Source organism: Schistocerca cancellata, chromosome 6, assembly GCF_023864275.1.
Source record: "Schistocerca cancellata isolate TAMUIC-IGC-003103 chromosome 6, iqSchCanc2.1, whole genome shotgun sequence".
NCBI lineage: Eukaryota > Metazoa > Arthropoda > Insecta > Orthoptera > Acrididae > Schistocerca > Schistocerca cancellata.
The window spans coordinates 267,224,383-267,242,755 of NC_064631.1; the positions used below are offsets into that span (position 1 = coordinate 267,224,383).

General features: G+C 42.8%; 1 protein-coding gene across 1 annotated transcript; it reads right to left on the reverse strand.

Annotated features, from left to right (window-relative positions):
* Window positions 1-9,543: 9,543 nt before the first annotated feature.
* On the reverse strand, window positions 9,544-18,146 carry LOC126088284 (allergen Tha p 1-like). The gene is made up of 3 exons (XM_049906413.1): window positions 18,087-18,146; window positions 12,963-13,098; window positions 9,544-9,744 (listed from the first exon to the last, which is right to left on the reverse strand). The coding sequence occupies exons 1-3, from the start codon at window positions 18,144-18,146 to the stop codon at window positions 9,548-9,550; spliced, it is 393 nt and encodes a 130-aa protein (XP_049762370.1). The 3' UTR covers window positions 9,544-9,547.
* Window positions 18,147-18,373: the final 227 nt, after the last annotated feature.

The following is an 18,373-nucleotide window of genomic DNA, read 5'->3' on the forward strand; positions in this document are numbered from 1 at the left end:
AAGGGGCGTGGGTTAGATGTCTTAGAGGAATTGGAGATTTTCAAACATCTCTCTCGTCATGATGGCCTCATTCTCAACGAACAGCTGCAGCTGCGAAATAAAAACTTTTTCGACTGTATAAAGCCATTGCTTGATCATTGATTCAGATTTCGTCATGCAGTTTACCGAAATGTTGTTTTCCTGTCACATCTTTGCTGTTTTCTTGTATGACATAACTAACGTTTTTTACGTTGCAAAATGTATCTCTATTTAAAGCAGATAAATATGTAACGTCATCCTATTATTATTAGTGCTTACGTTATGCCTGAATCAGCTGCATCACAATTTCATGTTCTGCGGCTACTACATGGCGCTCGTAGCAACACCATCTTTACTTGCCCACACTTTCTAAGGTGGACACCTCAGTCTTGTTGCAACCCTTGTTCACAGTGCGAACAGCCCTTAGCGGCTCACCATCTCACAACTATTCATGACGTCGACTTTCCGGCTTAGATCTTTTTTAATATGTGACTTGTAAGTACTGCATCTTTTCCAGTCAGTACAAACGTTAATTTAATTTTATTAATGTATTATATACCTAATATGTTTTAGAATAGTTAGTCTAATTCTGAAGACGACGCTCATAGTAGCGTCGAAACGTGGTCAATTTTGACTTAATATTTGTGACCGAGGGCTAATTTGTTCTAAAATAATTCTGACACGGTCACTGAAACTTAGCAGCTATGTTCAAAGTCTTTTTACTGTTATATGTTTAAATTTCTAAAAGAAGAAATATTCATATGTTAATGCATCCCAAAATGTGTTGTTGGATAAGAAGAATTTCGCTCGTGGCACTCACTAAGAGTATGAGGGTCTCTCGCCCCCGCTAAATGAGCAGAGGTTGTTATACCCTCATTTCACTGTATCGAATTCTTGCCCTTTATTGCCATCATCTTGTTCTTATAAGGGCAAATTATTGTTAGTGTGGTTGCCAGCCCTTCGGGTTTGTTATCTGTTGTAAATAAATTCTGGAAATTTGCATTACACCCACGACACTTTATTAATTGGTAAAATTGTTTTTAATTGGTTCATGTGAAATAAAGCCTTGCTTACTGAGCTCTTGCCCACTAAGAGGCTCTTGTTAAAGACGCTCAAAAAAAATTTAGAACTCCCTTTAAATTAAATAATTTTTTTCCTATCTGAAACTTTTATATTGACGAATTGTCGTTTTTAAATCGTCAACTTTGTTTGAGTTTAGAGAACCTTTATATTTTCTTGTAAATTAAATCGTTTTAATTTCGAAATATTTTATGAATAAATCGTTTTGCATGCAATAAATGGTGAATGACGATCGAAAACCCTGTGATCCATTTCTTCCACTAAAGTCCTTATTGGTGATTGTATCATCATTATACTGTTGAACAGAACGACCAAGCTACTGCGCTCAGAATAAGAATTAAAAGTAAATAAAAAAGGTGGAAGCAACAATTTACAGCGGAAGTTACATTAGCAATATACATAACATCAAGCCTGCTGACAACATAGCACACGAGGTGAAGAAATTCAGCTGCCGTAGCGGCATATTAGCTCTCGATGGGTGAAGTAAGGAGGCTGTAAGGAGAACACAGACACAGGCAAACAGGCAAAGTATTTCTACTGGTATCAACCGTCGGTCTTAAACTGAAGACTAAATTCCTGAGAAAGCACGTCTGAACCACAGCACTGCATGAAACGATCGTATGGCGTTTATTGGCCGGGGTATCCTCTTCGGAGTTCGGCCGCCGTATTTCAAGTCTTTTTAGATGAAGCCACTTCGGCGACTTGCGTGTCGATGTATTCTGTCTTCATAAGCTATATGAAGCAGTAGTTACAAGTAGCTAAGCGGTTTCTCTTCTGCTAATAGCTTAGAAATCTGGTTATTTATGTTCGCTGGATCTACGTTGGACGCTGGTGGTGCTAGGATGTTGGGTTTCAAAAAGAATAAAATGAGTATAAGCATTTATATTTACTAGTGGAAAATTACCATAAAACAGGAAAAAACCGCAAAATGTTTACAAAACCAAAGTTTTTTGCTATGTTATTATCACTAATCATGCAGATAAAGTCTACAAAATTCTTCATTTGCGCTAAGAAAGATTCCTTTGATGACAAAAGTAACTGTTCTCGTTGTTCTGCCGAAGAGCCGATTCATGTCACAAGATGAAGTTGTAAGGAATCCTTTAGGTACCCATGAACTGTAGGATGGGATCATGTCTGGAGACATGGACATCAAGAACATGTGGCAGTGTGTCACTGAGGAACTGCCGCTCGTTGTGCCAGTGAAGTGAGACTCCCTGTTTCAAGAATGAGATTTTCACTCTGCGGCGGAGTGTGCGCTGATATGAAACTTACTGGCAGATTGTAACTATTTGCCGGACCGAGACTCGAACTCGGGACCTCTGCCTTTCGCGGTCAACGCCACATTCATCCTAAAGCTAACTAGGTAGGCCGTTCACCACCACTTCAGGTTCCGCCCACGAACAAAAATTAAATATGCCTCTGAACATTTTATTAAAAAAAAAAAGAAAAGGGGAAAGGAAAGGCTACAATACTTTATTATATTCTATTTGTCGCTCGTTTTGTTCTTATTTATTTATTTGTAATTTTTTGTTGTTGTTCTATTTTTCTTTTTTTTCGTCGGGGGTTGTCCACAGCAGCCAAATGGCGGGATATCCTGGTCGTCTTCTCGTTCTGCGAGGGTGAAACACCCTGTAATTACACCGCTGATGACTCTCATCAGTCCATCATGTGCAATCTCTCAGTCTCTTCTCACACCTGGTACACCCCAATGGTCTGGAGGGCGCGTATACAACGACCTCAAGTAATTCGCAAAGAGTGTACCATACGACGCATTACGCCGTAAAGTCGTGTGGTTACTCGTTAAATGCCAGATATCTAACAACCCTGCAACGCTGTCATTAAAAAAGTATGACAATGACATACCCTTAACCCACACCGTGGCGTTATGACGAATGGCAGGGAAGTAAATGACGCCTGGATGGATCAGCTCGGTGGGCTCTACGGACTGAGGCGTCCGTCGCAGCAACAATGCCAACATGCGCCATGTGAGGACCCAGCAGTCGGCAGCCGTACCGCAAATGAAACGGTGAATGTCGGTGTCAACAGCGGCGCATCTGGGGCAGAGAGGATCCTCGGCAAGATGGACAGCCAGTGTGCTCCCTGCCGCCGTTGGATAAGCAGCTGCAGCAGCAAGTCGTATACCTCTAGCTTACTTATTTGTTACAAAGTTTAATTCTTAATTTCTTTGCGTGTTTTTGGGTACTTGCATTGTTTAATTCATAAATTTCGGGCGTATTATAGTATTTGAGAGTTGTAGCATCGCGCTTTAGTGTTTACTTCGTAGATTCTTACTTAAACTGCGTGTGAGTTTCGTATAGGAGGTGTAATTTCGAGTCTTATTTACTGTAATCGTAAATTCAGGCAGATTGTAGCGCAGTTCAAGTGTGTGTGAAATCTTATGGGACTTGACGAAGCGCAATCGTTAGGCATTTGTACAGGTTAGTTAAAACATTCTTTGCGTGTTCCCTTGCGTTATCTAGGCACTGACTCGTGTTTCAGTAACTGTTGTTCAACGTCGATTAGAATGGACAGGGACTGTGATTGCTATGTTCGGATGAGGGCTGAGTTGGCATCCCTTCGCTCACAGCTGCAAGCGGCGCTGACTTCGGTCGCGCAGCTTGAGGCTGTTGCCAATGGACACCACTTTGGGGAGCCGGACTTGGGTATCACGGGGATGTCAACCTCGTCCCGTCTGTCCCCAGATCGGTCTGCCGCCGTGGTTGCCCCGGTTGCTGCCCGCAGTCGGGCCGAGCCCTCGCCTGTGGTTGATTGGGAGGTCGTTCCAAGGCGTGGCAGGCAGCGAAAGACGTCCCCGGAGGCTGATCAGAAAGCCTCCCCGGTGCGTCTGACAAACAGGTTTCAGGCACTGTCCCTGGCTGCCCTGTTTCAGAGGATGATTCTCAGTCTTCAAGGTCCGGGCAATCGCAGAGGGTGGGCTTATTGGTAGTTGGGAGCTCCAATGTTAGGCGCGTAATGGGGCCCCTTCGGGATATGGTGGCTAAGGAGGGGAACAAATCCAGTGTGCAGTCCGTGCGCATTCCGGGTGGAGTCATTCCTGATGAGGAAAGGGTCCTTCCGGATGCCATGAAGAGCACAGGGTGCAGCCAGCTGCAGGTGGTGGCACATGTGGGCACTAATGACGTGTGTCGCTTTGGATCTGAGGAAATTCTCTCTGGATTCCAGCGACTATCTGATTTGGTGAAGGCTGCCGGTCTTGCTTACGAGATGAAGGCAGAGCTCACCATCTGCAGCATCGTTGACAGAACCGACTGCGGACCTTTGGTGCAGAGCCGGGTGGAGGGTGTGTATCAGAGGCTCAGACGGTTTTGCGACCGTGTTGGCTGCATATTCCTTGACTTGCGCCATAGGGTGGTGGGGTTTCGGGTTCCGCTAAATAGGTCAGGAGTTCACTACGCTCAGCTGGCGGCTACACGGGTAGCGGAGGCTGTGTGGCGTGGACTGGGCGGTTTTTTAGGTTAGAAGGCCTCGGGAAAGTACGGGGTGGGCTGCAATCTCAAAGGGTGCATGGCAAATACAGGACGTGCTTGGATCAAGGAACAGTCGGAATTGTAGTTGTAAATTGTTGTAGTTGTGCTGGGAAAGTCCCTGAGCTTCAAGCGCTAATAGAAAGCACAGAAGCTAAAATCGTTATAGGTACAGAAAGCTGGCTAAAGCCTGAAATAAGTTCTGCAGAAATTTTTACGAAGTCTCAGACGGTGTTCAGGAAAGATAGATTAGGCAGAATTGGTGGTGCAGTGTTTGTGTCTGTCAGTAGTGGTTTATCTTGTACTGAAGTCGAAGTAGATACTCCGTGCGAATTGGTATGGGTGGAGTTTATACTTAACAGCCGAACTAAGTTAATAATTGGCTCCTTCTACCGAACCCCAGACTCCGATGATATAGTTTCGGAACAGTTCAGAGAAAATTTGAGTCTCGTAACAAATAAATACCCCACTTATACGGTTATAGTTGGTGGGGGCTTCAACCTTCCCTCGATATGTTGGCAAAAATACTTGTTCAAAACCGGTGGTAGGTAGAAAACATCTTCCGAGATTGTCCTAAATGCTCTCTCCGAAAATTATTTCGAGCAGTTAGTCCACGAACCCACGCGAATTGTAAATGGTTGCGAAAACACACTTGACCTCTTAGCCACAAACAATCCAGAGCTGATGGAGAGCATCGTGACTGATACAGGGATTAGTGAACACAAGGTCGTTGTAGCTAGGCTCAATACCGTTTCTTCCAAATCCACCAGAAACAAACGCAAAATAATATTATTTAAAAAAGCGGATAAAGTGTCACTAGAAGCCTTCCTAAGAGACAATCTCCATTCCTTCCGAACTGACTATGCAAATGTAGACGAGATGTGGCTCAAATTCAAAGATATAGTAGCAACAGCAATTGACAGATTCATACCTCATAAATTGGTAAGAGATGGAACTGATCCCCCGTGGTACACAAAACAGGTCCGAACTCTGTTGCAGAGGCAACGGAAAAAGCATGCGAAGTTCAGAAGAACGCGAAATCCCGAAGATTGGCTAAAATTTACAGACGCGTGAAATTTGGCACGGACTTCAATGCGAGATGCCTTTAATAGGTTCCACAACGAAACACTGTCTCGAAATTTGGTAGAAAATCCGAAGAAATTCTGGTCGTATGTAAAGTACACACGCGGCAAGACGCAGTCAATACCTTCGCTGCGCAGTGCCGATGGTACTGTTACCGACGACTGTGCCGCTAAAGCGGAGTTATTGAACGCAGTTTTCCGAAATTCCTTCACCAGGGAAGATGAATGGAATATTCCAGAATTTGAAACACGAACAGCTGCTAGCATGAGTTTCTTAGAAGTAGATACCTTAGGGGTTGCGAAGCAACTCAAATCGCTTGATACGGGCAAGTCTTCAGGTCCAGGTTGTATACCGATTAGGTTCCTTTCAGATTACGCTGATACAATAGCTCCCTACTTAGCACTCATATACAACCGCTCGCTCACCGATAGACCTGTACCCACAGATTGGAAAATTGCGCAGGTCGCACCAGTGTTTAAGAAGGGTAGTAGGAGTAATCCATCTAACTACAGACATATCATTGACGCCGGTTTGCAGTAGGGTTTTGGAGCATATACTGTATTCAAACATTATGAATCACCTTGAAGGGAACGATCTATTGATACGTAATCAGCATGGTTTCAGAAAACATCGTTCTTGTGCAACGCAGCTAGCTCTTTATTCGCACGAAGTAATGGCCGCTATCGACAGGGGATCTCAAGTTGATTCTGTATTTCTAGATTTCCGGAAAGCTTTTGAAACCGTTCCTCACAAGCGACTTCTAATCAAGCTGCGTGCCTATGGGGTATCGTCTCAGTTGTGTGACTGGATTCGTGATTTCCTGTCAGGAAGGTCGCAGTTCGTAGTAATAGACGGCAAATCATCGAGTAAAACTGAAGTGATATCAGGTGTTCCCCAGGGAAGTGTCCTGGGACCTCTGCTGTTCCTGATCTATATAAATGACCTGGGTGACAATCTGAACAGTTCTCTTAGGCTGTTCGCAGATGATGCTGTAATTTACCGTCTAATAAGGTCATCCGAAGACCAGTATCAGTTGCAAAGCGATTTAGAAAAGATTGCTGTATGGTGTGGCAGGTGGCAGTTGACGCTAAATAACGAAAAGTGTGAGGTGATCCACATGAATTCCAAAAGAAATCCGTTGGAATTCGATTACTCGATAAACAGTACAATTCTCAAGGCTGTCAATTCAACTAAATACCAGGGTGTTAAAATTACGAACAACTTCAGTTGGAAAGACCACATAGATAATATTGTGGGGAAGGCGAGCCAAAGGTTGCGTTTCATTGGCAGGACACTTAGAAGATGCAACAAGTCCACTAAAGAGACAGCTTACACTACACTCGTTCGTCCTCTGTTAGAATATTGCTGCGAGGTGTGGGATCCTTACCAGGTGGGATTGACGTAGGACATCGAAAGGGTGCAAAAAAGGGCAACTCGTTTTGTATTATCACGTAGTAGGGGAGAGAGTGTGGCAGATATGATACGCGAATTGGGATGGAAGTCCTTACAGCAAAGACGTTTTTCGTCGCGGCGAGATCTATTTACGAAATTTCAGTCACCAACTTTCTCTTCCGAATGCGAAAATATTTTGTTGAGCTCTACCTACATAGGTAAGAATGATCATCAAAATGAAATAAGCGAAATCAGAGCTCGAACAGAAAGGTTTAGGTGTTCGTTTTTCCCGCGCGCTGTTCGAGAGTGGAATGGTAGAGAGATAGTATGACTGTGGTTCGACGAACCCTCTGCCAAGCACTTAAATGTGAATTGCAGAGTAGTCATGTAGATGTAGATGTAGATCATGCGTAAACGTTGTCGGGTGGGGAATTTTTCCGTAGTTATCACATACCACAGCGCCCTGACCGTGGTGGGAAGGAAAGGGGAGTGTATGTTACTCCACACCCGTCTCCAGCCAATCGTCTGATGTCGGCGTTCGTTGAAAGTAGCGGTAGAAGTCCTTGGTGCTAGGATCCCGCGTGGTCGGCAAGACATCCAACAGATACCTCATGTCGACCACATAGGTGCGAATGTGACACAGTGCTGGCGTGATATGTCCAACAGGAATCGGTGGACGGATGGATTGAGGCACACCTCCTGAATCAGTGTACCAGGGAGGGTAGCCTCGTCCAAAGTACGTAGGCGATGCATCGTCCGCAGGAAGAGAGCGCGTGCCCTGTTGTGCACGTTTATCAGTCCAATGCCGACTGCATGTGTGGGCAACGTTAGTGTGTCGTAACGGTTCTTGAACACCCTACCCTCGCTGACGAAATGACCGAAGGCGGCCTGGAACTTGGCAGCGATCGTAGCAGCCGTCGGGAGAACGTGTGTGTAATGATTAAGTTTCGGAGCGAGGTGCACGTTGACAAACTGTACGCGCATGATCAAGTCAAGTGTTCGAAAGTTAGGGAAGCGAACTTGCGTGTTGATCACATTACGTAGTCTGCGATACGTGTATGCTGCTGTACACTGCACGTTCCCATGGAAGGTCACTCCCAAACGCTTCATCGCCGGGACTTTGGTAATGGGCACTGGCGTACTAATTTGCAGTCCTCCGCTCACATCCATGTAGTGCGACTTTCGCAGGTTGATACGGCTCTCTGCCACCTCTCCGTATTGATGAAGCCACGCGATCGCCGTACATGTATCTTCTGCGGACCTCGCCAAGAATACTACATCATCCGCATAGGCTCAACATTTAAAATGTACATCGCGGAGGCGAATGCCCTACAAACGCTGATGTAGACCATCAAGTGCAGGCTATAGGGCGACAGCGAAGAGAGGCTGACAGGGCATCCTTGTCGCACTGAGCGCTCTACAGTGGACGGTGGTGGGCGGTAGCCATTGTCGAGAACTGTGGAAGGGGCTCCGTGGATGAGACGGACAACCACACCAGCCGATATTGAGGACAGTCCCATCTACTCTAAGACAGCGTGCAGGAAATGATAGTCAACTCGGTCAAATGCGTGGTATGGCCAACTGGCCTACCCAAGCACGACTCACGCCGCGTCCTCACAGCTTTACTTCTGCCAGTACCTCGGCTCCCACTGTGAGGATGGGGCGTGAGACGTGCTTGGGTAGCTCAGTTGGTAGAGCACTTGCCCGCGAAAGGCAATGGTCCCGAGTTAGAGTCTCGGTCCGACACACAGTTTCAATCTGCCAGGAAGTTACATATCAGCGCACACTCCGCTGCAGAGTGAAAATCTTATTCTGGAAACATCCTCCAAGCTGTGGCTAAGCCATGTCTCCGCGATATCCTTTCTTTCAGTAGTGCTAGATCTGCAAGGTTCGCAGCAAAGCTTCTGTAAAGTTTCGAAAGTAGGAGACGAGGTACTGGCAGAAGTAAAGCTGTAAGGGCGGGCGTGACTCGTGCTTGGGTATCTCAGTTGGCAGAGCACTTGCCCGCGAAAGGCAAAGGTCCCGAGTTGGAGTCTCGGTCCAGCACACAGGTTTAATAAGCCCGGAAGATCCGGACTGCCTGTTGTTCGCATATGAAATCACTGGAGTCTTCTCGAATTTGTTGAAAAATCTACGGCTGTGGCACTCCATGACTATCTTTCCAGTTACTGTGTGTGTGTCCTCAAAATGAATATATGGTACACCTTGTAATGAAAAATTAAACAAAACACTTTCACTTATGGCTAGTCTCTTTCACGCTGAACGATTGACTTCTGGTTCTTGAGACCCATAAGTGCAAATGACGCTGATTTTAAACTGAAATGTTGCTTCATCACTGAGGTGAAATCAGATCCTTTCTGTGTTCATAGAACAAACGAGTTTAGCAGCTGCATCTATTTCCGTGTTAGTGGGTAGATCGAAATGATGTTTTACATTATAGGGTAGGTGATAGATTTATTGAATATAAGAGTTACAAGGGATGACGGTGATTAGAGGTGGATGCCGTGCTCGGCCCAGGACTTGGCGTACTTCTTCCTGTATTCTCCAGATGGGTCGTACTTGTCCAGCAGCTTCTTCATGAGGTCTGGGTGGCGGCGTGAAATCTCTCCGAAGAAACCTCCGATCTTCTTGTGCTGTGTCTCAGTGCACTTGGCGCAGTCTGTACGCACTATTTCGGGCAGCACCTCTGCAAAGGAAAATACTTTTAAGATCTTAGAACTGTGTTGTGCTTCGTGATGGCGGCCTGTTTAGAATGTGTAGATTGGGGCGAGCAGTGCGTAAATTGTTGACATATTCGTCAGGGTCAAAACACAACTACCCCTTAATTTTTCTGGAAATACTACTGCGTCGTCTCAACAGTTCTGCCACATAGTCACATTCGCAGATTCAAAACGTGTCGTTTGACATCAGGTATGTAGCATCAAGGCTGTAGCCAACGACAAAAGATGAATGACAGGTTCCAGGCGTTTTAAAACATAACCATTTGGCTAACTGAGTATACTGGAGAAGAAACTACGCCATCAAAGAAAAACTTAGGTACCAACCATGCTGCTACGTCTTCTTATGGGGAAACATCAAGTCAAGAACTTAATGGAACATTGTTGAAGTAAATAGTGGGCCATGTTTTACTGGTTAACTTTGTTACGAGGACGTATAAATGTTTGAAAAATAATGTTAGTATGTCACAAGATTCACATAAAAGCACAGTAAAAAATAATGTTAATATATTGCATCAGAATATCAGGGGATTAAAAAACAAAGTAGATAAGCTTCTTGTTTGTATAGGAGATTTAGAAACGGAGGTTGGAATAGATTTACTGTGCCTGTCTGAACATCATATCGTCACAGGTATTGAAATGGTAAATGTAGGTGGATATAAGCTTTCAGCGCATGTAAGTAGAGACACTATGGAGAGAGGAGGAGATGCCATATATGTTAAAATCAGTAGTAGTGTGAAAAATTTGGAAACTAAAGAATTTTGTGTAGAGCAACACACAGAAGCATGTACATGTGAGCTTAAACTAAATAAAGGCACGTTTATAATTTTAGCCATTTCCCCACTGGGAAATTTTCAACTATTTTTGAAAAACTTGGATTATTTGTTGTGCTACCTGTCAGACAAAGGGAAGCAAATTATTGTTTGTGGGGATTTCAATGTAGATTTTCTGATAGAGTCATATAGAAAGCTCGACCTTAAGGTATTACTTGGTTCTTTTAATTTGACATCAGTTATTGATTTCCCTACTTGAGTGGTATAGGAAAGCAGCACATTGATAGATAACTTTCTCATAGAGCAAAATAAATTTAATTAAATAAAAAATTTTCCTGTTAAGAATGGTCTGTCTGATCATGATGCACAGCTAGTTACAGTATATGATATAGCTCCACATAGTAATGCAAAACAGTCCTCCAAAGTAGTGTGTTCCATTAACGATATAACATTTCAAAATTTTAGGGAAACCCTGCAAGAGACTGGGATGAGGTGTGAGGGAACATGATGCTAAATTAAAATTTAACCTATTTCATGATACCTTTGAGAGTATATTTGAAAACAGTTTCCTAAGAAAACAGTGAAATATAATTTTAAGAATCCAGGTAAAAAAGCCATGGCTTACTAAAGGGATAAAAATATCTTGTAATCAGAAAAGGGAACTGTATCTTATAGCTAGGAGGAGTAATGATCTCAAAACAATGAAAAATTATGAAAACTACTGCACCGTATTAAGAAAAGTTATTAAAAAGTTCAGAAGTATGTGCAGTATATCTGAGATTAGCACATATGATAATAAAATTAAAACAATTTGGATTATTGTGAAAAGGGGAACAGGGCAACCGAGAGCACAGGAAAACTGTATTTCTATCAAACTCAATGAAAAGTTTGTTAACAAGAAGTCAGAAGTAGAAAACATTTTAATAATCCTTTTTTAAGTGTTGTAGAGGAAATAGGTCCCAGATATTCATTAGAAAATGCAAAGCAGGATATGGAAGAAGCAGTACCTACGCAATTTGATAAAATTGAAATTCAACCCACGTGTCCCACTTGAATTAGGAAAATAATAAAATCACTCAAAAGTAAAAGTTCATATGGAACTGATGGCATTTCCAACAGAATATTAAAAGCCTGTTCCCAACAAATAAGTAGGATTCTCAGCAACATATGTAGTAGCTCACTGAAACAGGGAATTTCTTCAGATAGAGTAAAATATGCTATTGTTAAACCATTGCATAAAAAGGGGCTAGATCTGACACTAACAACTAGCGCCCAATCACACTTCTGACATCTTTATTCAAAATTATTGAAAAAGAAATGTATTCAAGTGTAGCATTACATGTATTTGTAAAAATGAAGTACTAACAAAATGTCAGTTTGGCTTTCAGAAAGGCTTTTCTACAGAGAATACTATATATGCTTTCACTGATCAAATATTAAATGCAATGAATAACCGAGCATCACAAACGCAAATACTAGCGTTGATATACGTTTATTTCTTTCCACAACAACACATCACTCTGTTAGTGACGGACCAACTTCTTATTCCTTGTCTAACTGTGCCGATTTTTATCGCCACCCCGCTATCTAGAAAATTCCGCTTTCTCTTCTTGCTAACCACGTAAAACAAATAATATCAGATTATTCACTAAGGAAGAAGATATAAAGGTGGCCTGGCGTTGCGTTAAAGGATAAGGAAATACGCTGCACAGCTAATCAAATGTACATGCATAGGTAAAGTTGACTGGTACTGCAGTAAAGCAGGATTTTTCTAATTTTACCCTGGGGACCTATAAGCTCTATATATCTGGGAGAAGAATTAATTTCCTGTATGGAACCAGAGTATGGTCTCGGAGGTTGTTCACTGTGCATAATCTAGTTATTGCAGTATCACGCACAGTAGACTGGAATTTCAGACTGACTTATACCTTTATCCCAACCCACATTTTTATTTCCAAGCAGACTTGTTTAAATTCAGGGAACACTCATAATCCAGTCATCATTGCTCCATTGGGACCCCGTTACTGCCATCTGGAGCTACCCGATTACTGAATACAGACTCACTGTACTCATGGCACGGGTCTCATTTTGAGTGTGTGAGCTTGTGGTGTGGGATTGGACTGGATTGCATTGTTTGGGGGAAGAGACCAAACAGCGAGGTCATTGGTCTCATCGGATTAGGGAAAGACGGGGAACGAAGTCGGCCGTGTCCTTTCAAAGGAACCATCCCGGCATTTGCCTGGACTATTTAGGAAAATCACAGAAAACCTAAATCTGGATGGCCGGATGCTGGATTGAACCGTCGTCCTCCCGAATGCGAGTGCAGTATGCTAACCGCTGCGCCACCTCGCTCGGTGTGGTGTGGGCTATACCATCCTACTGGGTAGCGGAGTGTAGACTATGATGGGGCTCACCCTTGAGCGCCTTCGCGGCGGGTCTGCACGCTGAGTCTCCTTCTTCCAGCAGGCAGCGCATCGCGTCCTGGACTCGAGTTTCATCCGACAGCACCTCCTTCAGATCCAGGCTGTCGAACGTGGGCCGGTACTTCTCCTGCAACACAGCACACCACTCGCTGTAACCAGAGGACTCATTGCATGCACACTAATTCGTATTGCCGCATAAAAGTGGCGGTATCGCCCATACCCTTCCAAAGGTACCATCCCGACAATCGCTTTTAACTGTAATTCGGTAGCCTGTTGGGGAACTGGAGCCACCATCTTCACGAAAACATTCTTAGCACCTTACCAATGCTCCATCTGACTCAGTAAATATCTGAAGTCTTCCTTAATGAGTTGTTGAAGACATATATACCAAAATTAGCATTGATATGTACGTATGCAATAAATGTTTGCTTAGTGTGTACTTAAATTACGTGATTAATTTTATAAGTAGAAAAGATGAAATTGTCATTAACGAAAACGTCCCAAAACTAGCTCAGGTACAGCACGTGAAGTAGAAGAGGAAACTCAAAGAACGACAGGGTAAATTGATCGTTGATACTGTCACTTATATTTCAAACTAGAACTCTGTTGCTTTACATATACACATGCTGTGCAGGCACTTACTGTGACTCTGTTTTAAATATAAATATAGACCCGTCGCAAGCAGTTACTAAATTTTAAGTTCCTCTTCTTCTTTAATTATTTACGACGTATTTTGGAGGCTTTGCTCCTTCATCAGCTGCAGGTTTGCAGGTTTCCTTCTAGTTACATTGTTCTTGGAAAATCATCGATGTAGAAGTATGTAGGTTTTAGATTTATCGCTTTTTGTTCAGAATTCTTTTGGTGGATTCATAAGACGAAATATTCCCTTATATTTGTTGCTTACCTTTCTCGAGGGCGCTGCATTTGGACTTAACACATCCAGACTTTACTGACATCACTAGAAATGTTACACGCACCTAGCGTGTCCTCGTTAAGAGAGGTATTACATAGTTTTTCTATTTGTGAAGATGATAATTTTTTGCAGTTTTCTACGTTAAAGAGTAATGTGTTTAGTCTGTTTCTCAAATATGTCATCCATTTAATTAAAAACTCTAAAGCGTATGACAGAATTTGAATTCAGAATGACATTGGATATACTTACTCGGTTTGTAATTAGATATATTTGCAAAAATAACATTTTCTGCAAAAAGAGGACCTATAATAAATAAAACTAAGTGGAATCAAGTTTTTTAACCAGTTTCTGACATTGTACTACAATTTTGTGCTAAACTTCACTATTTGTGGAAAATTTTAACATAAAAGAGATTTTTGACTATCTTAGGCAAAAAGGCATAATGGATGCCGAGCTGCAGACCTATATTTTACAAATCTAGCTAATTAATTACGAATTAGAGATTCCCTTTTCGTATTGTCTTATCACAAATATATTTTATTTGTTTAAAAGTGTTTATTAACTGTGTAATATATATACAGCATTGCCATAGATAATAACTGTGGCTAGTGCGGTAGTCCATTATCTCTGTCTGTCGTACTAGTTGATTTTTCTACATGAATTTACTTTCCTAGACGATAAACTAATTTGTCATTGTCGACTTGAGTGGTGATTTACCTGTTGCTACTACGGCATTACGTGCTTACTGCAATTGGAAATGTTAGTCAGTATAATAAGTCACGGATGCAAAATACTTACGCGAATTCTTTACAGACGAATGGAAAAAACTGATAGAAGCCGGGACAGATCAATTTGGTTTCCGTAGAAATATAGGAACACATGAGGCAATAATGACCCTACAACTTTTCTTAAAAGGAAGATAAAGGAAAGGCAAACCTACGTTTGTAGCATTTGTAGTCTTAGAGAAAGCTTTTGACAATGTTGACTGGAATACTCTCTTTCAAATTTTGAAGGTGGCAGGGGTAAAATACAGGGAGCGAAAGGCTATTTACAATTTGTACAGACACCAGATGGCAGTTATGAGAGTCGAGGGTCATGAAACGGAAGCAGTGGTTGGGAAGGGAGTGAGACAGGGTTGTAGCCTCTTCCCGATGTTATTCAATCTGTATATTGAGCAGGCAGTGAAGGAAAAAAAAAATTTCGGATTAGGTATTAAAATCCATGGAGACTAAATAAAAACTTTAAGGTTCGCCGTTGACATTGTTATTCTGTCAGAGACAGCAAAGGACTTGGAAGAGCAGCTGAACGGAATGGACAGTGTCTTGAAAGGAGGGTATACGATGAACATCAACAAAAGCAAAACGAGAATAAAGGAATGTAGTCGAATTCAGTCGGGTGATGCTGAGGGAATTAGATTAGGAAATGAGACACTTAAAGTAGTAAAGGAGTTTTGCTATTTGGGGAGCGAAATAACTGATGATGGTCAAAGTAGAGAGGATATAAAATGTGGACTGGCAATGGTAAAGAAAGCGTTTCTGAAAAAGAGAAATTTGTTAACTAGGAGTATAGATTTAAGTGTCAGGATGTCGTTTCTGAAACTATTTGTATGGAGTGTAGCCATGTAAGGAAGTGAAACATGGACGATAACTAGTTTGGACAAGAAGAGAATAGAAGCTTTCGAAATGTGGTGCTACAGAAGAACGCTGAAGATTAGATGGGTAGATCATATAACTAATGAGGGGGTATTGAATAGGATTGGGGAGAAGAAAAGTTTGTCGCACAAGTTGACTAGAAGAAGGGATCGGTTGGTAGGACATGTTCTGAGGCATAAAGGGATCACCAATTTAGTATTGGAGGGCAGCGTGGAGGGTAAAAATTGTAGAGGGAGACAAAGAGATGAATACGCTAAGCAGAATCAGAAGGATGTGGGTTACAGTAGGTACTGGGAGATGAAGAAGCTTGCACAGGATAGAGTAGCATGGAGAGCTGAATCAAACCAGTCTCAGGACTGAAGACCACAACAACAACAGTCGAGTTGCAATTATAGGTCATGTGGCCCTACTGACACTCCCTGATCTCTGCCCGTTGTAAAAGCCGGGAAAAATTTCTGGATGCAATACATAGTATTAGACACATTGTGCTGTGTATACAAGGACGTATCATAAGTTCATGATTATTATTTCACGTCGTTCGATACATTTTTAAAGATTTTTCTCTTCATTTCCACAACTACGCTCATCCCAACAAGTACATTCTTTTCAAATACTGCCATTATTGAAGACTATAAAAGTAACAAAGTTATGCACAGGTCCCTTGGTTGACGTTTAAAGTGAATAATTAGCTCTTAGCAGTGGCGACGGGATTTCAATACGATTCGTAAGTGTTAGGTAGTATCCATACATCAGATTTTCGCTGCCATTCTTAACGTAACAGTGGCTTCATGATTACAATGCCACCCCTTACGTACCACGCACCTAACCATTAAAGGGGCGAGGGGCGGAGTGGACAGTCGTGTTTGTGTTCCTCTACGATTCAGATACCGTGTTGCAACCGCAACATATACATATCCGTAGCGAGGCCAGACTAGCAGATGGTTCTGGAAGTAGTACAGCAACGTTTCCATGTAGTTGCAGGAGCAACAGTCTGAATGACTTATGCTGGTATCTGACATAAGCCAACAAGGAGTTGCTATGTTGGTACTGTGATTGGCTGAAAAGGACGGGAGTCTACAGCCATTACATTTTCCGAGAACATGCCGCTTTAATGTAACGTTTATTGGTCATGGTAGCCCCTTCGATAAAATAATGTGGAGGTAAAATACTTCCTCACTAGGAATTCCACATGAGGACCACTGAGCTGGTCGTTGCCATTAAGAAAAACGAAACCGTCGCTCTGTAAGTCGAAATAGGGAGTGTCACACACTTTAAACGTGGAGGTGTCCGCAGATTGACGACTGGAACAGTTACTTAAGTCTTCGCACTGAATACCATAACAACAAATTATGTCTTAGCTTACATCACTATTGTCGCTAATTACTCCTTACGGCGGAAGGGCGAGAATACATAACAGAACAGCAAAACAAGTGCGTTTACAGGAATCTCAAAACTAGGAACTACAGCACGTTCTCAAATCAGAATGCCTAAATGCCTACCAGTGAATGTGAATGAACTACGGCCTGAAATATGGAAGCAAAAATTGAAGAAAAATCAAAGGACAAGTCTTTAATGAAGGTGTAAAATTCAGATCAACATAGAAATATATCTGAATATGTAAGCAATTTTCGATACCATGATGGAAACGACGCTGCCAGTTTCACAGACATATTCAACTGCTGGGTGGTTATAATTAAACTGCAGCTACTCACGGTTCTGTGTGGCCTGTAATTATTGTATGGTAGTCACACCTGGTAATCAAGCTACTGCGTTAATGTGGAACCTATTTAAGCTCGAAAACATTAGTTCCCAATTTGGCCACAAGGTGCAACTCTAGCCCTGTAAAATATTTCGCCGACGTTTCCGGCGCTCACATTGATCAAATTATGTAAGCAGGGTTAATAATAAAGTCAACATTATTCCTTTCGCTCTTGTTTAACATTTTCTGCCCACGTCCTGTTCCTAATCCATTACATATGGTAACATTTCTATGCTTCTTGCATTCACATCGCCAGATTTGCACCTGGTGGCCAGAAATGGAACTAATTCGTTTGCCAGCGTAAATCGGTTGCACTTTAAAGCAGTAGGATATGTACAAAGTGTCGGTACTGTATGATAATCACAGCTGACACTGGGCCTCTGTGGGAAGTTGCACTTTAATTGTAACCACATGGTAGGTTTTGAAGAATACAGCTGAAGTTAGGAATGCTTACAAACCTGAAGTCATATATTCCGTATTGAAACTACGGCAGTCTAAGAGAGTGTGAAATGAGATATCTGAAATATTTGGGATCCACGTACAGTACATTATTGTACGAGAATGGCAGCATGGAGCTTCCGACCTTACCCACCAGGCTACTTGTAAAAATACTTGAAAAGAAAAGTCCTACAGCAGTTCCTACGTGGAGCGCCCAAAGTAAGTTTGCTACCTGAAAGCATTTTCGACAACTGTGTATGAAGAGTTGTGGGTGCTTAAGGAAGACTGTGTTTAATTGAAGACTGTGCACTAGAAACGCGGAGTGGCCCTTGGCGACGAGAGGTGATGCTTACCTCGGCGGCCGCGTTGAGCACCAAGGAGGCGCAGAGGAGCAGAGCTACGTGACGGTTCATGCTGGTGGTGTCGGTGCTGTGTGCTACCTGTTGTCGACTGTGCCGCAGTGACGGGTGGCGCAGCTTAATATGCTCGCCTGGCGTGGCCTGGAGTGGCGGCGTATCGCGCTGGGGCTGCCAGAGGAGAGAGAGGGGGGCGCAGACTGCACACTCGACACTACTGCCTCACTGATCCACTGCGGGCCACGGCCGGTTGCCACCTCCACCACCACGGCCGGTGTTCCACA

What these genes read in the sequence shown, in the direction of transcription:
- LOC126088284 (XM_049906413.1), bottom strand. Translation starts at nt 18,146, where the DNA reads ATGAACCGTCACGTAGCTCTGCTCCTCTGCGCCTCCTTGGTGCTCAAC. An exon ending in TGCTCAACGCGGCCGCCGAG is followed by an intron (nt 13,099 to 18,086) that starts GTAAGCATCACC and finishes GCTGTGTTGCAG; the next exon opens with GAGAAGTACCGGCCCACGTT. An exon ending in CGCCGCGAAGGCGCTCAAGG is followed by an intron (nt 9,745 to 12,962) that starts GTGAGCCCCATC and finishes TTTCCTTTGCAG; the next exon opens with AGGTGCTGCCCGAAATAGTG.